The following is a 24487-nucleotide window of genomic DNA, read 5'->3' as shown; positions in this document are numbered from 1 at the left end:
TTGTCTCATGACAATATATGATTCGGCCGAAGCCATTTATTGTTAATCTTCTATTTAAATAATTTATAGATATGTTGAATAGTAATCAGTGAAGGTCGGAGGACTTATTTTCTATTCATTTTTCAAATCTGTTACATGATCTTACTGTTTGTAGCAGCATTTGATGTCATGAATCTGGAAAACTGTATGGTAAAATGGCTTTTCTAAAAAACCCAAGTCTAGCAAATCTGATTTTTTTTTTTTCTCTGGAATTCAGATTTCACTGCTGAAGCTCCAGCATGTGGGCCAGTTTAGCATGGCAGTTGGCTTTCCTGGGCAGTGAACCAAATGCGAATGCAAGTGACGGTCGCCATGTGCTTCTCTGGCTCCAGAGTGAAGCCTGATGAGTCCAGTTATGCATGTAGAAGTTTTTCTGCTCTGGATCTGGTTGGATGGATTGCTTCTAGGCTAACGCCTCCTCTCCAACCATTCTGAAAGCATGTGAACAGACTTAGCGGGCCTAAGTAGAAGAAAAGGTTCAGGAAGTGTATGTGCTCGTTGCCTGTTCCCTGGGCTAGCTGACGCAGAATTCTGCTGTTGATGGACGGTTTCTGAGACTGACATTAGTTTGCATGTCTCTGCACAGTCCTGCAATGGGAGACATTGTTACCCCTGGTGATAACTGTGAAATCGGAAAGTTTCAGGCTGTGTCAGCAAGAGACACCTGGAGAAGTTAAGGCAGACCAATGGGAAATACAAAGTCATGCATAAATAAAGAGGTATTAAACTCCTCTTGAATGAGACAATGCACATTAAAGTGGCCTTGGTTTGCTATAGATTAATTATCCTTGGGAGATATCAGGCTTAATTAAACTACAGTGAGTTAAAGCCACTTTACTCATGATAGAGATCATTCATGAGGGAGCTTTTTAACCTTATGCACATCAACTTCATGCCTCCTATGGGTCTGTTTTAACTTTCAGCGTCCCTTGGTGAGGTTTTGAACACTGTGAACTCTGAGGACTTCTCTAATCCTTTGGAATCTTGACTCCAGTTCTTAGGAGGAACTGGACAGAGTGGGCTTAAGATAAAAGCATATAATGCATGTGTAGAAAATGTACGCTAAGCAAGGGTTGCATGACAGACTCTGGAGGGGGGTTCAAGTCTAGATTTGAAAAGCATTTAAACAGAGGTTACAAAATGGAACATGAAAACTGAAATGGGGAACATGAGAGTGAACTAGAGCTACTAAAATCCATGTAGGGAGTTTGAGGTCTTGCTGTGCAGGGTTGTGGTGCGCTTTAGCAAAGAAGAATCAGAAGATTTACAAATCTTGGTTCAAATTCCTGTTTGTTTCTAGAAAAGTATTACGTATTTCCTTGATTGCAAGTTACCTTGCTAAATCAGATGAAAACATCATTTGTGGCTTTCTTTTTGTGTTCTGTCTTTTTTCTTTTCCAGTAATTGCCCTTCATTTTTGGCTGCTGCTTTAGCTAGAGCAACTTCAGATGAAGTCCTTCAGAGTGATCTTTCGGCACACTACTTACCAAAGCATGTGGACAACGCAGATGGGATCATACGTAAGTATATCTGTGCATGATAATGTACAGTTTTACATGGTGTGGATCTTTCATTTATGTTGCATACTGGAACACTCTGCGGATAATTCATAGATTTTTAAAGTCAGCAATGACTTCAGTGATCTATCTAGTCTGACCACTTGAATGGTACTGGATTTTCCTCAAATTAATTTCTTCTACCAGCTAGCTAAACACAGTTGGACAAGATTTCTTGTAAAGGAATATCTTATATTGATGAGAAAAGATTAATGGAGAATTCACCACCACTTCTGATAGAGCTAGTGCCTAATTTCTTAGCCAAGGCTTTCTTGTCTTTGAATCTTGTCTAGTTTCAACTTTTACTACTGAATTCTTTCTCTATTTTGAAAAGCCTTTCTCTGGTTTTACTTGAGTCCTTTATCAAATTTTTGCACCTGAAGACCAGGTGGAAATCTCTCCTTTCTTTTAAGTGCACCTTCACAAGACTCTATCTGGTAGCCCTGAATTTCTTTATAAGCACTTCAGGCTATGTGGTCTTGCTGCTTGCTGGCAACTGCTAGTTGTTCTCCTTCATCTTTAGAGCAAAGTCAAGTATACGTAGGAAGAGAGAATTTCATTCTGAATCATTTCAGTCGGTGTGTTTTTTACTATGGCTTTTAATTTTTTTTAAATTTAGTTCTAGCGAAGGATAGGATAAAGCTATTTCATGCCTAAAAGGAAAATTTCCTTTTCTCCATTCATCTATGCTGGTTAACAAGATTTTGCAGCATCCAGCTCAAAGCCATGCACCCTAAATCTCTTCAGGATTCTGCTGACCTAAATAACCTTGAAAACCTTTCTGAGGTGCTCGTTACAACAAAGAGCAATGTTTCTCACACGTATTGAGAGGAATTCTGTCATTTGATCTTGAAAATAGTGTCACCAAACTACTTTGTCCATTCCTTCCTTCCCTGGTTAAAGAAATACATAAACGATTCTGGGGATAAATAGGACATATAAATCTGGCTTTTCAAAAAGGAAGGTCCTGCTGTAATTCTCAGAGACCTTTGGAAACCTGAGAAACAGAAAAACATGCTATGGTTTCCCTTTTTGTAGGTATTGCTGCCTCCTCCTGCTGAGCAGGTAAATGGAACAGATTTGTCATTGTTCTGGCTGAGCAGCCTTCATTAATTTCAAATTGAGATCTCTGAGACTTGCATAAATATTTGACAGTCTCCAAGGAAATGTTGACTAAGACTCCACGCAGAACATCTAGAGAGTTCAACGAAAAAAGGAAAAAAACCCACAAAACCCTCACACCTACAGAAATTGCCATTTAAATATACCTAAATCTGTAGTACACAGATGCAAGCATAGATTGGTATGTGCACAGCCTATAGCAGGCACTAAAAATATGACTCCAGATGCAGTATGTTGAGGTGGATTGTCATAATGAAGGTACTTGAAACTAAAATACACCTTTACAGATGCAACATAAAGTGTTAAATAGGAAGATAAAAGGGGAGAGGAAGAGAAGGAACATCTCACAGACTGTAGTAAAGTAGTGGTTTCATATGAATACTGCAATTTCAAATAATATACCATAAATGATAATTTTTGAAACGGAGCATTAGCTCAAGTGATGCAAGGTTTGGCTAAGCAAACCATAACAAAACCAGGGAGATTCACGCAGGACTGAAGGAGATTTCATTGCAAAAGGTCAGCAGCTGCATTCTAGCTAACTTTCTTAGCAGGAGTCCTTTGAGAAACCTGGACTAGTTACTTGGAAGAGAGCTGTGACTGAACGCTCTAACTGGTACCACACAAGGAGACTTTCATGCTTCGAAAGAAAACGAAGGGAGCTGTGGCAGGTGACAAAATTGGTATTTCTACATCTTGAGGTTTTGTGCTCAGAGTTCACTGTTTATCCTAATGATGTTTGGACTGCTACAGAATGTGAAACTGAGCTGAATTTAGCTGGCTGGTTTTGATATGCAATTCTGTGTTGGTTTTTCTTAAGAATCCGAAAAGATTTTTTACTCTGTATAAATACAAGGAGACATTTACCTGATTTGCCTCAAGTATGAAATCTGCTAGAAGAAAAATAAAAAATATTCCAGACTTCCTTAGTGACACATTTCACCTTAAGAACTACAGCATGACAAATCGTATTGCATATTTAGGAGTAGTAAAAGCAGTTATTGGTGTGCTGGTGAAAAGGAAATTAGAAACTTTATGGAAGAAGAATGCTAATCTTAAAAGGAGGAGAACTGTTTTGAGTCCAGAAATGTAGGAATGCAAGAATATGGCCTGTTACATTTGGGGTGACCATGTGTCTTTGGATCTCAAGAACAGTATCTTAATGTCATAGGCCACGACTGATTCTTCCCTTCCAGTTGCACTGGAGAGGAGCAAGAGAGCCTCCATGAGAACTGAAAGACATTTGATCACCTTTTTAAAGGTCAGGTTAAGAATGTTTAGTTTCCTTTTTTTGTACAGGAAGATATTCATGTGAGGGTTTGGCATTGTTAAGGAACCACCAAAGGAGGCTGGATAGCAGGACCACATTACATGGTGGAGGTATCTGAAATGTCCAGCAGACTTGACAAAGCACATCACAGAGTCCCATTACCCAGCCTTTCCAGGTACTAGCAGATGGGATGAGTATAGCCAAGACACAAAGAGGTCATTGACTAATCAGAGACTGGAGTTCTTCAATTAAGGAAAACCTTGGTCATTGGCTTGATGACATCTCTAGAAACCTGGGTCCTGATCCCTGTTGTCACACTGTCTGCATTTTCAAGAAAGGTCTTAAAATTTAGGTACTAAAAAGAAGAATCTGATTACTGGTATTCTTTCTACCCTAATTTTGCCCTAAAAGAACTCAGTCCTCTGTGGGAACAGTAATGCCTGAGCTGGATTTCCCACTCACTATGGTACAATTAAGCCTTACTTCCAACACTGGGGATTTTGGAGCAGCAGGAGGGAAATGAAATTCTCCATGACACAGCCGCAATGACAGCTGAGTCAGCTCTGGCTCAGCGCTGCAGCATTAACAATTGATGAGTAATTTACAGCTGTGAGGGGGTGGTTGAACTGTTGTGGGCTTTTCTCCTGTTTTAACCTCAAGAGCAATTATTGATGATGCTGACACTACGCATACTCCTGGCTGGGGAAGGTTTTTTGGTATCTCAGTACAGCCAGTGGATTTAGTCCCTTCCCCCTTCAGAGTGACACTCTGAAGCGTAACAGCCACATCACATTGAGATGTACACCGTTTCCCTTCATAGATGCCCAGCAGAAAGAAATGGAAGAGCAAGTCTGTGAGGGTCACTTCTGACAAATATAATTTGGATGTGTCAGGCTGTACATGTTCCATCTTGAAATATAACACCCAGCAAAGAGATTTCTGGTGGCACTGGTGAGAGCAGTATAGGTGCTGTGGGGAACTGGTGCACATTACTATGGCAGTGGTGGGATGACCCCAGTCATTTGATTTCCACCACCTGTTTTTAAAGCTGCGTGATCGAGAAGCTAAGACTCCTTCTCTTGATTGTGTATATAGCTTATTCCCAGCTTAACGGCTGCTCTCGCAGATCGAGCTTAAACCAACTCATAATCAGCAGAGCTGGGAAAATATTTTCTTCCCAAGGATCTTGGCCCCTCTGATCACTAGAGCCCGCATCTTGTGTAGACCTAGTACAGAAATTAGTAAATGCTCCTTTTAGTTGCTTCACAGAATTTCTGTGAACTGAGAGATGCTGTAACTCTCCCCTCCACTCCCTGTTCTTTGAGCCATTCCTCCTCCAGGAGTGACTGACACCCATGGATTGCTGCTGTTTAGCCTTGAAGATCTCTGGCTTTGGTCAATGATCATGTACAAAGAGATCTGGATGTGTTCAGCTCTGATGCTTACTTTCTGTTTTCCTGCTCTGCTTTTCAGAACAATCATCAATTCCCTGACTTTTCACGTTTTAAAATTACTATTTCTCAGGAGTGACAGTTTAGTATTTTTTAAATTTAAGACCTTTGTCGTTTTCTCATTTGCTTATGCAGTTTTCTTCGACACACAGTCTAGTCAGGAATCTGGAAATAATGTTACGAAACTAAGAAGGTACCTGAGTGTGCGCACTACTAAACGGGTGCACTGCCAAAACATCTTAAAGTAACGCTCCTGATTTCTGTAGATTATTTACTACTGTGTGGCTTCAGTTCTGCAGTGAGGTGTTGTCTGGAATCGACAGTTTGGTCTAAAACCAATACATCACTGTAATGGATCGTGGCTTTCGTATGTGATGCTACATGCCATGACAAAGTCCTGTCAGAGCTGCCATGGCCCCGCTGCACCACCCCGTGCAGTGACCCAGGGGATCAAACACTGAGGGAAATGGATTTGCTTTTCTTTTTTACTGATGCTGCAAATGAGTTCCCCAAAGGCATGGGGGAATGCTTAAGTTAAAAAGACAAACAAACAATGAGCTGCTTACTGGCGAATGCTGATTATGGCGAGTTTGGCTTCCTCTTTTTATGCATCAGAGCCCAGAATTTCCCTGCTGACATCCATTTCAGCCACGTGGCTAAAATGGTTTTGTAATGTAAGCAAGAAAAAAATTATCACTTACTAATGCTCTTAGCCTTTCATTTGTGGTTTTTGCCTTCCCCAGAGATTGAGACGGTGAAGCTAGCCCGCTTAGTCTTTAGCAAACTGCATGAGATCTGCAGCAACTGGGTGAAAGACTTTCCGCTCCAGCCGAAGCCCCACCGCTACTATGAGACATCCATCCATGCCATCAAGAATATGCGCAGAAAGATGGAAGACAAGCACGTCTGCATCCCAGACTTCAACATGCTCTTCAATCTTGAGGTAAAAAGAGATCACATGGAAGACAAATACATATGCTAAATTCAAATTCCATTTTGGGGGAAATTTAGGCAGTCTTCCATTGTGGAAATGAAAGCCATACCTGTGGGCCTGAGGACCATTGACAGTCAAGAGAGAAACCTGGTCTTAAGTCAGTTCAGTTGATATTCTGTAACCATAGCAGCAGTGTGATGTGGTTTCTACATAGGGTATGTAGAATAAAAGAGCCCTTTTTACCGACTTCTGGTGAAATGTCATCTAACCTAGAAGGTTGTACCTGGCCCATCCTGATGTAGCCACTCATGCAGCGGCTGAAGGCCTGACATGCTGTTGTGCAAAAAGCAGCCCTGCTTTTGTGAGTGGCAACTGATGCGCTGCAGTACCACGCGATAAATCGAGGTAGGAGCCTCTCTTTGGCTGAAGGTGCCCAGGTGCAGAAGGGGGTTGCCAGCGGAACTGAGGAAGGGGTTCACCTTACAGTTCATCATGGAAGCCCATTGTCTACAGGGGTGGGTCTGTACTGCTTTTTGACCCTTTCTTTCAAGAATAAGGAAGGAAAGTTTTAAAAAAACCAAACCAAAACAACAAGCAAACAAAAAACCAAACAGAAAACACAAAACTTCGAGGAGAGTGGGGTGCAGTTCACACAAGAATCTAGCAACATGGGTACTTTGGAGGAACTGGGGCCAGACTACCCTTCACTAATTTCTCTATGTGGCCATCAGTCAAACACTCAGGCTTGCTCTTCCTTCAGATAGAAAACCGGACGCTGAAGAATGGCAAATAGAAGAAAGTGGCAAGAATTTTACCTTTAGGATCAGAATGCTGCCTAATTGATACTTTATTACAACCTGTCACTTTAATAACCATTTTCTGCCCCACCCACATTCTTGTCTTTAAATGATATTAATGCAAACAGAGGCAGGTGTTTCCTTTGCCTGTCAATTGTCAGCTTTCTTATTCCAATTTGTGTTGGAGCCCATTACTTAAAAATTACAATGTACAAATATTCTAGTCATTGAGATGGCTGTCAAGGTTGAAGTGGCGCTGACTGTGGGTTGGTGTGCTCTATGTATGAATAGGCACAGGAGTTGCTGTCTCTTGGTACAGCATTGTTTCTCTGTTTGAACAGATAAGGGGAAGCTGAGAAAACTGACTTGAAGATGAGTGATTCTGCTGTATTCCATTTTTGAATGTAATCACAATTATCTGATGAGAGAGCACATGCTGTTTTTTTAAAAAGCAGGCATCTACGGTGATACGGAAGAATGAAAGCAGAGGCTGGCTGGCTTCACTTTTTACCTGTACTGGCATTTTATCCCTGGTGGATTCCAGTCTTGATGTAGACTTCATGCAAACTGGATTGGATGTGCTTCTCTCTCTGTGGTTTTTACCGTCACAAAAACTCCTGTACGATTTGATGAGAATGGCACTTTTCATTTGAGTTGAGTGACTGAATGGTAACAAATGGGACATAAGGAGCACTGAGAGCGCTACGCGGGTGATTCTTGCAGTTTGCAGGTACAATTCATCAGCAGTAAGGTGGAAATTTCCCATTGATGGAAGTGAAGATGGTCCCAGTAGCTTGTTTCTCCAGTGGAGATTCTACCTCTAAGTGTAATTAAGTGACGACACCATGAATCTCAAGTTCAAAAGTTTTAAGACAATCTTATTAGCTGTTTGCATTGCCTTCTCCCGAGTTGTTTTCTCAATGTGTTTCTGTTGACAGGACCAAGAAGAGCAAGCTTATTTCGCAGTGTTTGATGGCCACGGGGGAGTGGATGCTGCCATCTATGCCTCCATCCATCTCCACGTGAACATGGTCCATCAGGAGATGTTTCAGCACGACCCAGCAGAGGCACTGTGCCGAGCTTTCCGGGTGACCGATGAGCGCTTTGTCCAGAAGGCAGCCAGAGAGGTGATTTGAGTTACCTGGGCTTGACCCTGAAAGTAATCATCTGTAAGCCTGTCCTTGTTAGCAGAGGTGCGCCAGGTCTGTGCCAAGTGCAGGCCAGGGGCAGCACAGAGCTGTCCATGCACAGCCCGTAGAGCCGGTGCCCACTGGTGGGCTTCTCCATGTTCCGTGAAGATGTCAGCCTCCACTTCTCACAACATCCAGTTCATTTAGAAGGATGCTGCTGCTACTCAAACCTATGCTAACTAGGTTCAGTCCTTGGGGTGCTTTTTTCCCTCATCTCTACAACATACATTTTTCTTAGCTCCAGAAAGGAAGAATAAACGGGTAAGTGACTCCCAGGCTTCCTAAACTCATGCAAGGGCCAAGCTGAGTGCAGGGAACTCGCAATGCTTACAAATAAACCTCCCTCCGAGTTCATTAACACACACACATTTCTATCGGCAGATAGGAAACAGGCACGGGACGTCAACTAGGAGAGTAGCACGGCAGATCGCCAGCAGAGCCCGGCTTCTGCAACGCGATTCCATGCAGGGGAAGTCCCGGGGCAGAATCGATCACTCGCGTTCAGCCAGGTTGGCTCTGAGGGGCCGTTACTTCTGAGCGGTTGTAGCCATAAGGAAAGCGCTGCCTGTGCCTCCCTGGGAACAGGCTGTGGATTGGAATATCAATGTGTTCTGTCCTTGAGTTAAGCAGGAAAATACTTAGAACTTGTTCTTATTTACTTCTTTAAAACTTGGGGCATTTTTTTTTAAACTTTCATTTATTTTTTTTCCAGAGCCTGCGTTGTGGAACCACAGGGGTGGTGACTTTCATCCGAGGAAATATGCTGCATGTGGCTTGGCTTGGGGACTCCCAGGTTATGCTCGTGAGGAAAGGCCAAGCTGTGGAACTGATGAAACCCCACAAACCAGACCGAGAGGTGAGAATGGCCTGTTTTAAATGCGCCTGGGCAGTGTTTACTGCTGAAGCTGACAGGTATCAGCTTTATGTGGGATGCTGGGACACTGAGTGGTGCCTTGCCAGTGTCTCCTGGAGCAGTGGCATGTGTTCCAGTTATCCCGGTTTGCTTGGAAGTTGGTAGGGATTTGTGTGCAAATCCTTTGTTCTCATCTGTTGGGCTTGTGGCCTCCACCACGCTGTGTCTGTGCAAACCCCCAATGTTTACTAAGTGCTGGGCATGCGGCGGCAGCGCTGAACGCTCTGTCCAAACAACTCTGTTGCCTTGCTGTTTAGGATGAGAAGAAGCGCATTGAGGCGCTCGGCGGCTGCGTGGTCTGGTTTGGAGCCTGGAGGGTGAACGGGAGCTTGTCAGTCTCCAGAGCGATTGGTAAGAGGGGACTTTAATTCCTTTTTTGAGAATTGCTTTTCTTTTTAATTAAAAGCTTTCAATTTTCTAGTGATCAAAATTTGAAATGCAGCTGAAGATAGACCTGAGAGTGATAACCTCTGGTTTTTTCCTCTGCAGTTTGAGGGAATAATTTCCAAATAATTGCTTTAACTTGGGGTAAGAGTCACTGGCTCCACGCTGTGTCAATAAAAAGGTTTCCAGATGCCGTGGCTGCAAACCCACGGTCTTGCATATCTCTGTCGTTTTCCCACAGGGGATGCTGAGCACAAGCCATATATCTGTGGGGATGCAGACTCTGCCTCCACTGTACTAGATGGCTCTGAAGACTACCTCATTTTAGCCTGCGACGGCTTCTATGACACAGTCAATCCCGATGAGGCAGTCAAAGTGGTGGCTGACCATCTAAAGGAGAACAACGGCGACAGCAGCATGGTAGCACATAAATTAGTGGCGTCTGCTCGGGATGCCGGTTCCAGCGACAACATTACTGTCATTGTGGTATTTCTCAGGGACATGAACGCAGCAGTTAATGTTAGCGAGGAGTCAGACTGGACAGAGAACTCTTTTCAAGGTGGGCAAGAAGACAGTGGGGAAGATAAGGAAAACCATGGAGACTGCAAACGACCATGGCCCCAGCACCAGTGCTCAGCACCTGCAGACCTAGGGTATGAGGGACGCGTGGATTCCTTCACCGACAGAACTAGCTTGAGCATAGGGTCCAGCATTAACCCGTTTGATGATCCAGGCTATTTAGACCTGACAAAAACAGAAACTAGTACAACTCAGAGTGCCAAATGTCTGCCACCAATCCAAGTGTTTAGTCCTGGCATACCAAAGAGCGCGAATTTGATCCACGGCTTAGCAGTGAAGAACGAATCACCGGAGCGCAGCACGTCACCGATCTGTGGACAGAGTGATCCCAGCGAGTACAACGCTCCTCTTAGTTTGGGTGCTGCTGGGCAGAGCATCTACAGGGTGAAGGGTTTATCCCCCATCTTCTTTGGGCTGGAAGATGAACTGTTCAAATCCTTGGGAAAACGAGCTGTGTTCTTTCCCTTCCGGCTCTGTAACGGGAAGAGACGACGAGGAGCCAGGCTCAAACCAAAGTTTCACACGCCGCTCTTGGCTCGTGAGCCTTCCCATATAGAAGGATCGAGTCTGTCCTTACCCGTCCGGGGCTGCCGTAGCACGAGGTTGTCGGTAAGACACTCCCCGTGGTGGAGGCTGGCTAGTCATAACGCTTACAGTGAGAGCATGTTTTTGATGCGAAGACAAAGTAATTGTATAGCAGCTTCATACCTTCATCAATGCTGTAACATGTAACCATCCCCCTCGTGTTCCCCTGTCCGACTCCCAAAGTAGACATTCCCAAAATAAAACTGGCATCATCAGAAGGCGAAACAAGGCGGGCATTTCAGAACTGTACTCCAGTCCCCTGCAAAGCTCAAACCATGTGTAAATAGATCTAGGAATTAACCAATGTAGTCATTTCAATCTCAATGAAGTTTGCTGGTGGTGCCACCCAGAGCAATGCCACAGCCACCCGACCACCCGCACACACCAGTATCGAGCCACATTCACCAGTGAAAGCCAAACAGCTGGTTCACCTGGAAGGACACAGTTAGGGAAGTGTCTTTAAAAACACAGAGATTGAACCTGCCTGAGATACGTCTGTGGAGCAATATGTAAAGAAGGATCCTGGTTTAGAACTGCCAATTTTTTTTTTTTTTGGGGGGGGGAAGTTTCCATAGAAGTCAAGGTGTGGGTTGTGGGGTTTTTGTGTTCTGCTTTCTGTTTATTTCAGGCGAGCATTGAGGCGAATTAGAAAATGACATCCACTTTTGCAGGTAGACGACTAAAAGCCATACAGGGTTTTACCAGGTAACTTGGGAATGGACAAACTGAGCTCCTGCTACTCTGTTCTCAGACTCTAGTTGAGGTACAGACTTATTATTTACCTGGGTTTTTTTTCATGTAACATAAAATGTGGAATATGAAGAAAAATGGTTTTTGTAGTTTTTAAAAAAATTCTTTCCTATGGCTAGAAGTGCAGTGTAGGGAATTTCGTATCTTTCTGGTGCTTTTAGTGGCATTTTTCTCTTTGTCAGTTTAGGAAACCGTTCTCAATTAGTTTTGATTGAACATGATTGTGCTTAATGCTTTGAGCCAACCTCTTTCCACCCTAACTTCATCTCAGGTCTTAAAAGAAACCAATCCGTGGAGATGTTCCGTACGACACTACTGTCACTCAACCAGTCAAACCAGAGAACTGCTTGCGAGAGATAATGAGCAATTTGATGAGCTGTTTGGTTTCCGTAATGATTTCTAGATAGCAAAGGCATAATTTAATATCAAGCTGCAGCACGGAGTATGGCAGGATGCTGTGCCTCCAGGTAGCGCTCCTGCTGCAACGTGGTGTATTCCAGCAGGTGTAGGAAGGGCTGCCAGGCTGCCGGAGCGATCCAAAGCAGACGGAAAAGCTGTGGACGCAGATGAGCAGGGGCTGCGCTTGGGGTTTAGTGGAGAGGGTAAAACTCCCTGACCAGCCAGAGCTCTGCTTCGGTTAACCCGGGGTTCAGGAAGGAGGGTGAGGAATGTCAGGTGCCCTTTGCCCTTCTTTCCATAAGCAGAGCGTTACTGATCAGACTGGGGAACCAAGGTACCCACCAGCTTTCCCCTGCTCTCGGGGAAGGGTTAACTGGGACATAAGTAAGCAGACGATTCCCATCGGCTCCACTAAATACACAGCCCGTTACTATTCTTTGTTACAGTAAGACATTTGGAAGAGTATGAATAAAGTCCTCATAGGCATTTATCATACAATTCATACCATTTTAGCAGTAACAATAACAGTATTAGTATTTAGCTAGAATTTGCGAAGTATTTTAATACTAAGTAGTCAGGAGATTATTCAACACGACGAGATGGCAAGGTCTGAATACTGCCAATTTCCGCTGCTTCTACCTTTGATGCACTATTTTAAAAGCAATCTGACGAACAGCAAAAGGCTTTGTGAGTAACCAGGAGTTGGAGTGTGGCTTTAGATTCCTTTGATCTTTTTCAGACTTTTTGTTTAATCTTACGGGATCATTGGCTCTTATCTGTCATCTTATTAAGCCTTAGCTGTTGTCAACGTTCTCTTTAGCTGCAGCATACGTTCCAAGCCAGATTTACCGAGGAAATTTGAGAAACCATGAAATGGTAAAATATGCAACTCTGGGGCATCTCTGCGCTGCCTTTGTTTTAAATTCTTTGCAGTAATAATGATGCATTGAAAGTCCATCTTATAGCTGACTGTCGCGCTTCGGAGAGAAAGGTGGTGTAAGTGCAATTCTTTGGGGGAATAAAGTAGGGTGAAAAGCTGCTACGGATGAGAAAACTTCTTCCCAGCCTGCAGGAGCAGTGGAAGAGCGCTGGACTGCACGTGTGCTGTTTTTGGGAAGGATCTAGCTTTTTAGGTGTGGATTCATAAATGATAATTCTGCGACTCATACCATTTATCTCGCTAGGAGAAAAAAGAAAAAAATCAAATCTACCATCGTAGTTCCAGTGTGGTCAGGTAAAAACATTGTATAGATAGCAAGTGTTCATTTCTTCACTAAATGCATATTTATAGAGTAGATAGGAACCATTTGTAAGGTAAGTCCTTTAAAGTTCTATAATATTAAAAGTAGTGGTTATTGGTCTGATATATGCTGCTCTTGATTCTACACACTAGACAAAAAAGCAGTGCTTTGTGAAATGCAGTGTTTTCTCTTAACGCCACTGGTGATAGGAAGTAGTTCTCTTCAGTTTGGAATCCTGTGCCCTTATTTGCTGCTTGCTAACGTAAGCAATAATCCCTCTCTAATGGTATCTAAGTGTTCTGTATCTCGTACTTTGATCGTCCACCTGGTGACAATGTAAAAATATTAGGCTAATATAAAAGTATCTAATTGTATTTATTAACTGTTGATACTGAGATTCAGTCTGTGACCTGTGTTTTGTATTTTTATCGTGTATCTTAGTGGTGGTGAAATTTGTATAACAAATCTTTCCAATAAAGAGCTGAAGTATCCCTTTTCCGCGTTAACACAACCCGCATCAGTTTCAGTTTACGAGTTAACCGTGTTTGCAGAACTAGGAGGTAGGTAGTGAAAACATTTTTTTTTTCTTTTCTTTTTTTTTTTTTTTTTTTTTATTAAATTGTGTTAGTTTTGAGAAATGGCCTCCAGGCTGTTTGTCTGAAGCTGCTCAAAACTCACTCGTAAGCTCTTCACTGTGAGTACTAGCGGGATTCACTCGATCCCCACTCTGGTAGTTTCCTGTGTACACTTTGTAAATGTGCAACTCTGAGGAATGTCTGCGTTGCAGAGAGCAGTATAGCACCAGACCAGGGAGCTGTTAACAGTTTTGATTTGCACTAAAGGTGGGTGGAAACGCATGTATATAACTTTTCTTTACCTAGAAGTGCCATCCATTGTCCTTGCAAGTTCAAACCATTCAGTATTTGAGTTCGATTGCGTTGTAACACCGAAGGACAATGTCAAAGCCGACTTTAACTTACGCCACATTTATAGTGGTACATCATCATAGAAACTCCGCTCTGTTTTTGGAACACTGTGTGTCAGTGAGAAACGCGTTGTCCTATGGGCAGATAAGCTGAGGCATAACGAGTTCTGTGTTTATAGATATGGCTGCTGTAGTTCAGGTCCACTAAATCCTCCTGACCCTGGCAATGTTCTGCGGGAAAAAAAATTAATGAGAAAGATTGGTCTAAATTAGGGGCTGTTTTAGCACAATTTATTCACTTGGAACTTGTCACGTAAACAAAGCCATCGAAGGGGATACTGCAGCTTTGTTCATGCCTGTAATTTAGGGCAATCTTTCTTTAATTCATATCCTCTCTGCAACAGGAACAAAACTTTCTACCCTTGTATCATGTGCAATAAGTAATAACGAAGCATTGACACAACCTCTCGACTTTAGCGTTCATCCCCTTTTCCAGCCCTCGCTAAGCAGGTGATTGCACTATACTTGCCAGCATTAAAGCTAAAGAAAAACAAACAAACCCCACCGATAGGGTCTAGTACAACTGTTGTATGTCACAACTGCGTTCTGTTGGGTTTTTTTCCCTCCTTTATGCTAGAAGACATCTTGGAACAAGAACAGGGGGAGCTGGTTGAGACCACCCTGAGCACTTCTACTCCTGCACGAGTACTTGTGTAGATAGCCAGGCGTGTTGTCAGCTGCTGCACTGGGTGCTCCTGTCAACCTTTCTGTATTATCTTGTTCATGAAACTAACATGTTCTTTATGAAGTGAATAAATTAAAGCTAACCATTTCACAGCGCTGGGACTTTCCCTTGGCAATCTTGTTCTACAGTTCACATATGAGTTTAGTTATAACCATGTATTAGTCATCCATCTTTTATTTATGAAAGCTGTTTATACAGGAAAAACTGTTGAAGTTTTACCAATATCTTAATAAAACAGTAATTTAAACCACACTTCAGATAGTCTGTTTATTTAAGAGCCAACAAGAGAGCAACCACCATCAGACTTAAATGTCTTTACTGGGGTGAAAGCAGACTCCTGCACGTGATATACGGCAGCAGATGACGCCATCTAGCACTGGCCGATACAGGCCCTGTACGGTTACCCAGGGCCCACGGCAGCCCCAGCGGGAAGGGGCTCTTACAGCACGGTGTAAGTTAATTCCACAGATAAATAAGCTTTCCCAGCCTCTTTTCCCTACCTCTGGTTTAAAACCCAGTTGCGCAGCCCCTAGCTCTCCGTGAGGTGAGCAAAGCACGATGGTGCTGGCTCCTTCCTCGCCCCATGAACGCTGGACACCAACTCCAGAACAGATTGTGTGGCTCATCAAAACCAATCCCCTTCAGCTTGGGCCTCTTAATAAGAGCAGAGCATCTGTGAGTGCTGAAGAGGCAGAGCTCCATGATTACTGCTAATTGAGCTGTGTATAATAACCACCATGCAGCCCTGTACAAGAGTAAACACTCGCACCGCACTGCTGTGGTGTCTGGCTTGTCACCGGTGGTGCAGCCGTTACACCGCCAGCCCCAAAAACAAAACCAAGTTTGATTAGAAAGCGCCGATTCTCTTCGCTGCCTGTTTGAATAGGGAAGGTTTAAGGATGTGGTCTGGCTTCTACTGACACAGCTTTAAAAAATGCCAGATGGATTTAAATGCTTTTCATGGAATAATTCAGGAAAAAATGACAGATGTAGGGCAGGAGAAAATTCCTCTCTAAGCACTCGGGCATTACAGCAGCTCAGTTCGAAGCAGGAAGCTGAGCCCACCAGCAGTTCCTACCATTTTACTTAGTTACACACAAACATCTAAAACTTCACATCAGATTTCAACATTAATTTTATTAACAAAGTGCAAACAGTTTTAAACTAGGAGTTGTACAGCACTTACACCGGGACAGTCACACAGAAACAAGGGTGGTAGGGCCAGCCAAGACGAGGACAGCCAGCGGTTACAGCTACTCATGCTTTGTCACTAACCAGGTACTCAGCTCTCAGCAGAGCTTCACAAGGAGTTTAGCAGCTCAAAATGCAACGCACAGTGGCAAAGAGTTTGGCAATGGGGGTAGTTGGTCCACGTCATGGGCTGGGGAAAACAACTGCCGTGCCAGCGGTTCTACCCCAACACCCTCCCGGCCACATCCGCAGGATTCGGCAGTCTGACACAACCGGCTCACACCAAGTAAAATGAGGACATTGATGCACCTGTGGTTATTCCACCACCAGAACAGGGGACACATTCTGAAACAGGGCTCCAGCACCTCTCAGGCAGTTTCTTCAGAGCATGTGAAGCCGGCAGAGCCAGTGGGAACGCAACCTTTAGTGTAAGGGCCTTCAGAGGTCACTTTGCCCCACTCACAGGTTTAAGACAACTGTAGAACCACACAAGGGTCACTGACGGCATGGAGCGCGCACACAGCCAGAAACAACAGCCTCAGACTAAGCTCCAGAGGGTAAACGCAGCTTTTCCCAGGGACACAAGCCAGCAGGTCTTCAGGCCCATTCTCTATCTGCTCCAAGAAAAGCCAGCTTTCACTGACCACCCTCTGAGCACGACAGCTTTAAGGCTTCAAGCAAACCTCATCTTAAGTCAAAATTTTATGCCAGGTAATTAAATCCAACCCCAGTTTCCTACTGATGATTCTGTAAGCAAGCAGAGCGCAGCCAGTCTGCCCTCAGCACCATGCCCTTTCTAAAGGCCGCCTTAAAAACGCAGGTAGCTGCGTGGTCCTGGGGAGCCCCCCGAAGCAGAGCAGGGGTCACCTGTCCCCTGTCGGTCTCCTGGGGGCAGATGGCAGCACATCAGATGTGCAAACACTCGCCCCTACTCCCAGTAAGCCACACAGTGCCCCTGACCTCTGCAGCGGGAGCAGCAGCAGGGGAAGGTGCGGCCCCGAGGCCACAGCCCCCTCACAGGCCAAGGCAAATGGTTACTGTTACCTGGTGCCGTCTTCTCCAGCCACAAAGCTGAGATCGTCAGCGCTGCCTTGATCACCTTCCGGGAATGCAGAGCACCGCTCCGAGGCTGCAAACAAACCACACGAGGAGCCAGTCACCTTTACCAGGCAGCAATCATGTCACCTGCGAGGCCCGCTGGGCTGCACCTCAGCCCCAACCCACCCGTACGCCATGTGCTCGATGCTGCTAAGGCTGCCACAGGGTCTTAAATATAAGACCCCTTTAAGTCAAGCACAAGATGAGCAATGTTGGGATGAGTTGTGAGGTTTCAGCACCTGCTGCAGACATAGCAAAGCAGCAAACTCCAATTACTGAGACCAGTTGTCAGGCCATGCCGCTAATGCAGTGTGGGAGGCTAATTCAGGCCAGAAGTCAGCCTCACGCAGTGGCAGCGATCACCTTACAGCTTTTAATGTGATCAGAAGGTTAAAGCTTTTCAAACAAATAGGAGTTTCTGAAACTCCATGGAAGTGCTCAAAGCATATTCCTGCCAATTAAGACGCAAATCCGTGTCTAAGGCACCGGTTACCTCCCTGAAAGGAGCCTACTTACAGTGCCCACCCTGGAATGGGGGGAGCTCCAGTGCAGGACTAGAGCTACAGGTTTGCCAGCACCTCCCTGGGCGATTCACCTGAACTGACTTCTCAAGGCTAGAAAGAGTTTCCCCCTCCTGTCTCGATCCATTTGTAATTGGGATCCCAAAAGAAGAGTTCCAAATCTTACTGGCACTTGCTTGAGCTTTAATACCTCTGAGCACCCCCGTGACCTCTGCGTTTGCAGCGCTCTGTACTAGCGGGGCTCCGAGGCAGGCTCGCGGGGGTGTGCAGGGAGGGGGCTCTCACCATCAATTCTACCTTCACCCGAGGACTGGGCAGAGAAGGCGTGGTTAAACCCCTCCGAGGCAGAGGTGGCATCCTCCTGCTCTTCATTCTCTGTGTCACATTCAATGTCACTGTCACTGCTCATGCCTGGTAGGAGATTAAGGACACGCTTCTGACATACCCCAGCTGCAAAAAAACCAAGAAGCAACCCAAAACGACCCACAAGGCCAAAAACATGGCAGTAACACCTATGTAGCTTAAGCATTCAACTTTTCCACACGTAACAGTACCAATAGCAAGTACTGAGAGCCGGCAGGAGCATGTTCAGAGCTCAGGGTCTTTCCCAAAGCACCAAGAAACTGGACGGAGCAGCAGGTACCAGCTCTGCAAACAGCCTGGTTTTGCTGTGCAGCTCAGCTGAGGAGCAGTTCCGGCATGCCACCAGCTGAGCGCACTCGGGTGTCCACAGCTCCTTCCTGTCTGAGCTGCGCCCTGCCAGGCGCCAGCTGCGCTGTCTGCCTCTGTGATGAGGGCAGGAAATAAAAGTTGTCTTTTTTAACAATTAAGAGGCAGAGTAACCCGTGAAGCAGAGGCACCTACAGACCCTTCAAAGAGCAACACTCTGTCCAAGCCACACATGCAAACCCCACGCTCTTCCTACAAAAATGAACCACAGTTGCTGGTAATCGAGATGACTTCTGTTTTGCCAGACCTTGAGTGTGCACTCAAGGCAGCCAACACTCTCCCTTTTTGTAGGTGCATAGCTCTGTAGGTGACAAAAGGTGTTTGCTCAGTTCCTTTCCTTCCTAAGAGCTGATATTACTAAGAAAAGTAAAGCAGGTGCCAGCTCTACTGCAGTTTCTCCTCTGAAAGGGGAAAAAAAAAACCCCTAACACACTAGTATTTGTTTCCTGGGGTTTTTAACAATGAAGTGTTTCAGTTCTTAAAACGTTTTCCTATTGGGCTCTCTGCTGTAATAGGAGAACTGCGGGAGCGCATCACAATCACGCTGCAGTGACTAAGAGCACAAATTCAGTTTTGTCACTGAGAGACCTTCTGTAAATGCCAACTCCTACACAATATTGCACACTGCAGATAGAGATGGATGCTGGCACCTTAATATAGGCTTTGCGCTACAATTCAGTCATTGAAATTCAAATTAGTGCAGGGGTGGAAGGCAGGAGAGTTTTACCAAGATAAGAAAAAACTCTTCTACGTGGACTTTCAAAAAAAAAAAAAAAAAAAAAAAGCAATAACATTTTTTTCCAGCACGGAAAGGATGCAGGAAAGGAGGGGGAAAAGTTTCCTCCAAGTCTCTAAGGAAACCGGCTTACGTACCAAAATACCCAACAGGAATGAAGTGTTGGAGAGATTCTAGTGCAGATGTGGAGGTAGTTATCAATGTGGCTTGTCCCTGAAGGCAGAAGACTTAAAAGCCAAGGTCACTACTATTTTAATAAGACAAGAAATCCTTTCCCACTGAACACCAAAGCAAAGACCCTGAGACATGTCAAGAGGTACAAGAAGCAACCAGTAGCCCGGAGAAATAGATGGCACCGAGTAACATTATCTGCCCAGTCTTCACCTTCCTGCTGCTCCATGACACCACTATTTCTCCACAGACAGCAGTGCCACAGAGAGGTCCTCTCCACACTGAGATTTATACAACAGCTACCAGATGTAACAGCAAAGTTCAACAGCCATGAAACCAGGTTTTGGAGTTTGACTAGGGTTCTTTTTCTCCCTCTTTTGCTTTCCCCTTCAAGCTACTCCCATTACAGGAATGGATCAGCACAGACAGGAGTGCTGTCGCACTGCACTTGCCCTCTACAACACCCCATTTACCTTCCTCCGGCCCCGCAGAAGCACCTTCCGAAAGCATACCCTGCACGTCACCCGTTTCAGAGCTGTTTTCCAGACCACCTGACTGTGCTCCTTCTGTACGACATCCTTTTGAATTTGATCTTAAGAGTTTAGGAGAAATACAAAAAGCCATGTTAGAAATTCAGCTTTAATCCAGCTATGGAAATAAATCCTTTTAGTGCCACATCTAGTTACATCTAGTTTTACGCATTGTTTCAGGTCTCTGGCATACCCGCTTAAGCCCCCAGCTTTGATTGAGAAATACTTAAAGTCTTGAAAAAAACAAAGTTGGAAAAGTTTACCATGAGTATTTTCCAAAAATGGTGACTCTAGTTATTTAGAGAAAAAAACCCAACACCTGAGTGCTCCATTGCACTTTGCTCAGTTAGCCAGCAGGGAGTTATTATGAAATTGCTGAGAGGCAGAGTCACGGTGAAAAATACTGTCTTAAATGAGGAAATCAAAACTGGTAAGATTTAAGTTAGAAGATATTTTGCAAGGAATAGCGGGAAAACAGATGCGCTTGCCTTTCAAATCAAAGTGCCAAGACTACATCCATGGCTGATCAAAATAAAAGAAAAAATAAAAAAAAAGATGAGATTACTTATAACCTAGTTATAAACCCAAAAATTGATATCCAGAGGGAACGGCAGCAACCAAGCAAACTTCAAAGTAATTTCTCTTCCATGCTACAAGTACCTGGGTTTAGTAGATTAGTATTTTTTTTCCCTAGATCAAGGGAAGGGGGAGGGGGGGGAGGAGATAACAAGAAATAAAAAGAATAAAACCCTTACCCTAGAGCACTGACTTTTCTGGTCTTCTCTACAGCAGCTAAGCCATTTAAGCCAGAAACTCCCGCATCAGAATCTGAAGTTTCACAAGGTCTTTCCTCTGGCTTCGGCAGTGCCTCGGAAGCACCGCTGTTAGCCAGGGGCCTAGCAGAGTGATGCCGACTGCTCAGCTTTGAGCTCCCTATGCCACCTGAGAAAAGAGAGAGAGAGAAACTCAAAGTACATCGAGCCTTATTTCAAAACACTAAACATCCAGTTGCTTTACATCACCAGTCTGGCTCCAAACAAGCCCATGCACAAGCGCATCTTCCTCACCCTCACTCTTAAAACGTCCCATTCTCAAGCCAACCCATGGCACCACACACCATTTGATAGCCACTCCCTAACACACAGGGCTCCCGCTTCAGCTGCCATTTCTGACGAGAGACTCGGCAAGTACTGACAAATTCTTCCCCATCTTACGTAGTTACCTTCTACTCACCTTCTGGTAACACAGACACCCTCTTCACTGCCATTTGTCCCCGCTACAGAAGCGAAGCCGCCTGGCTGCAGCAAGGCAGCCTTGCTCATCTCGGACAAGGGTGACAGCAGGCACAAGGTTACAGTTACACTGAGTAATAACTTTACAGTATTTTCCATTTCTCACCCAAGCCTTCTGCATCTATTAAGCATTATAAGAAAACAACTGTGACACCCCATTCATTCTGTGAACACTCGAGAGGGGCAAACCACCAATTCCTGTGTTAGGTATTACATTTCATGACCACTTAAGGAAGGGCACTGTAAAACCTGGGAGCAGCAATACCATACCATTCTCTCACCACATGTATCTGGAGTTTTCATGAATTCCCTTTAAGTCAAATCGCAACTTAAGCCTGGGTTCATTTTTTTAGATCTGTGATTTTCACTATAAATTTAGCTCCTGAAACATCTTCATAGAGACTGGAAGTAACATACATATTTACATTCTGATAAGTCAATGGTGCAGCACTGTTTCACAGCCAATCTGCCGTGAAACAATAACATTAACTAGATCTGAGAAAGGCTCCAGCCAAGTTTCAGGGAAACTTCAGGTGCCAAGTAAAAGCTTTCTTGAAAAGCTTTTGTACCAGAGATGCTAAGATGCGCCCCACCACACAAGTAAAGATGACCCTGTTTACCTTCAGCAGTCTGACTGTCTCCCTTTAAACGCAGACCGCTGTCCCCAAGGTCCATAGCTCTTCGTAAAGACAGACTGCCTGCTGCTCCAGAGCGAAGAGGTTTGGGTGAGTTACTTTTCTTACTTGAAGCTGCAAAAATATTTTAAGATGTGACAAACGTTCGGTCAAACTGCTGCAGTCTTCATGCTTGTTCTGAGTGAAGTTAAGCTCCGTATTAGTCTCATTGCTCATTACCTCCCAATCCCACACACAACTCCCATACCCTTCCCGTCAAAGATGTGGGCTACAGGGAACCTTCGCTGGCTATGGATGCAGCCAAGACTGCATGAGTCATGTCCACCTGCCTTACACTAAGACATCCTTCAGAGAGCCAGCATCCAGGTTCTTTCAGCCATCCTGGAAGTATAAAAGGTAAGGACAGCCAAACCTGTCCCTTTGGCTCTTAAATCAATGTCCGAGGTAACAAAGAACCTCAAAAGCAAGAGTGAAAGGCAGGTTATGGGACTCACAGGCTTTACCACTTCCCAAATTAACCACTCAGTGTGTGTCAGCGTGGATCCTGCTGCAGAAACTCCTCTAGGTGGAGAAATAGAGGAGCAGTAACACTAAGTTCTGTTGCCACCACACCCCACAAAGGCGGGGGATCTAGGCTTCAACAGAAATCACAAGATTGCTCCTGTTTTACAGAGCACGGTCCCTCCCATTCTGATGCAGAACGAAGCGACTGCCCACTGCCTTCGTAACCTTTGAGGAACGAGGCATTTGCTAAGGAAAGAGGTGGTATTAAAACCCACACAACACGCAAAAGCTAGCACTTCCAATAAAGTGGTTTGATCTTTCCGTGACTTATTCATGGCACAAATTCATGGCTCCAAACATTAACACAACTCTCTTAGATGTGCACCATCACAGAAGAAATTCTCTGCTCTGTAGGAGCAATGAAATGCAAAACAGACCTTTGCTGGAGTTGCAAAAGCCCTGTTTTGCAGGTCAGTGTTGGAATGGATGGAGAACAGAACTATTCTACTGGTTCTTTAGTCCACTCCTGTTTATAATCCATTTCTTGCTCATCTTGCTCATCCAAAATACAAGCAATAACTTGAACCAAAACGCAGAAGACTGGAAAAATCATCTCTCCTAGGCAACAGGGAAGTGAGAGAGGGTGAAGCATGACTGCTTTTATTCAGGAGCATAAGCCACAAAGCACTGGCACAGCCTTCGTGCTGGTATCCAAAAGATTCCACACGGGCTCACTAGTGCTGCCACCAGGACTCTGTGGCAGTACTGGAACACACCAACAGACAGGCACCTCTTTGAAAGAGGTCACCTTTCAAAAGGCCAAGTCCCTCCTGAGAGAATTTTGGCTTACTTGAATTTCAGCAAGATTTCAAGTTATAAAGCACAGCAAGTCTGAATTTTTAATATTTTTTTTTTTCACTGGCAAGCATCATGAAACATCCTCAAGTTCACAGATGAGCCTGATGCAGAGCTGCGGTCAACAAGAAGTGACCTTCAGCTGGGGTCACTTTGATACCGGATTAAACTTCAGAACATTCTCACTGCATTAGGTGTGTTACCGGTTGTGGAGCAAAAGTCTTGGTGCTTTTACTGAGAAGGGCTGAAACCAGTTTCCGTAACATTTACTGACTCAAAGGCAGCGCAGGTTTTGTTTCTGGATTTTTACAGCTGAACTCGAGTATAAGTAACTACAAAAGCTCTATGTCTAGATGCCTGGATATATAAACCAACTATACAGCTGGCATCTGTAAAGCTGACATTTAAATCCCCCCTTTTCTATGCACTTACAATTCCTTATGTAACAACTGGTAACTGAAGATTTTGTCAGTAGTTCCATTCCTATTTCTTGCAGCTTGCTGCAGCTGTCCGTTCCGCAGGCAGCCAGAGCGCCTTGCTCAATGGAGAAGAAGCTGGGCTGTCCATCGCATGAGCCAGCATTGCTGCTCCTCACTTCTGACAGCTGGTTTTTGACATCAGACATTTTGCTTCGGACTTCAGCCATCTGTGTTTTAAGTCTTTTCAGCATCTTCAAGTCAGGTGGCACGCGCCACATGGCCTGGTGTCTCCGCTGATCTCGATCTTTTAGAGAATAGGATGATGCTTTACCAAAGGAAAAGTTAAAGAACACAACAGGTAAGTCAAACTGTTCTCAAAACCAGACATCTAACAGCTGTAAGAATTCTACCCTTTGCCCTGCTATAAAAACGAAGGACAGAGACACATCCTTCTGTACTGGTCCAGCACTGTATTTAGGTTGCCAGTGCTGCACGGTGAGCAGGACAGCAGGTTTTCATTCCCTGCCTGCCACGGAAGGTGGCCCCAAACGTGCCCGCTGGAAGCAGCAAGGCTCGCAGTACTGCTGTGGGAGTTCTGATGGCAATGGAGCTACTGCTCTGTATTGCCAGACAAGCTTAAGTTCACAAGCCTGGTTATCAGTTTATGTCAAATTTGTTAGTGTTTTTTTATAGTATTTGTTAAGTGTGTGTATAAGATGCTCATACCATCAACGTATCATGTTAATGTATAGAGATCAAGGAAATCTGAAACTAGGGAAGGAATTCCCTTAAGTACCTAACACCACAAGACGATGCTGAGGAGCTAATACCCAAGTAAGCTTACATGCTGCTCACTGGAATTAGATCAACTTTGATGTCTATTTGAAGCCTTATAAATTCTGTAAGTGTTTCACTGCAAATTCCAC

General features: G+C 44.5%; 2 protein-coding genes across 11 annotated transcripts in view; one reads left to right on the top strand and one right to left on the bottom strand.

Moving 5' to 3' along the window:
* PPM1E (protein phosphatase, Mg2+/Mn2+ dependent 1E) overlaps nucleotides 1-13721 on the top strand; it is a 68334-nt gene extending 54613 nt beyond the window's left edge. For both annotated transcript variants that reach the window (XM_056342140.1, XM_056342149.1), the window contains exons 2-7: nucleotides 1441-1559; nucleotides 6182-6381; nucleotides 8108-8296; nucleotides 9072-9215; nucleotides 9530-9623; nucleotides 9898-13721. In XM_056342140.1, coding sequence (XP_056198115.1) covers nucleotides 1441-1559; nucleotides 6182-6381; nucleotides 8108-8296; nucleotides 9072-9215; nucleotides 9530-9623; nucleotides 9898-10967 — 1816 coding nt within the window. In that variant the 3' untranslated portion in view covers nucleotides 10968-13721. The remainder of the gene's footprint in view (nucleotides 1-1440; nucleotides 1560-6181; nucleotides 6382-8107; nucleotides 8297-9071; nucleotides 9216-9529; nucleotides 9624-9897) is intronic.
* Nucleotides 13722-15997: 2276 nt separating this feature from the next.
* TRIM37 (tripartite motif containing 37) overlaps nucleotides 15998-24487 on the bottom strand; it is a 30931-nt gene continuing 22441 nt past the window's right edge. The window contains exons 19-26 of one of the 9 annotated variants that reach the window (XM_056342087.1): nucleotides 23575-23886; nucleotides 21769-21897; nucleotides 20612-20798; nucleotides 19800-19918; nucleotides 19293-19382; nucleotides 17976-18101; nucleotides 17116-17200; nucleotides 15998-16685 (exon numbers count right to left, since the gene is read on the bottom strand). In XM_056342087.1, the coding sequence (XP_056198062.1) occupies nucleotides 16682-16685; nucleotides 17116-17200; nucleotides 17976-18101; nucleotides 19293-19382; nucleotides 19800-19918; nucleotides 20612-20798; nucleotides 21769-21897; nucleotides 23575-23886 (1052 nt within the window). In that variant the 3' untranslated portion in view covers nucleotides 15998-16681. The other 8 variants (XM_056342056.1, XM_056342094.1, XM_056342071.1 and 5 more) reach the window with 8 other exon arrangements.

The sequence above is a fragment of the Falco biarmicus genome, chromosome 1 (genome assembly GCF_023638135.1).
Source record: "Falco biarmicus isolate bFalBia1 chromosome 1, bFalBia1.pri, whole genome shotgun sequence".
NCBI classification, from domain to species: domain Eukaryota; kingdom Metazoa; phylum Chordata; class Aves; order Falconiformes; family Falconidae; genus Falco; species Falco biarmicus.
Note: the sequence above shows the minus strand (reverse complement) of the source record. Positions and strands in the feature narration are given on the sequence as shown.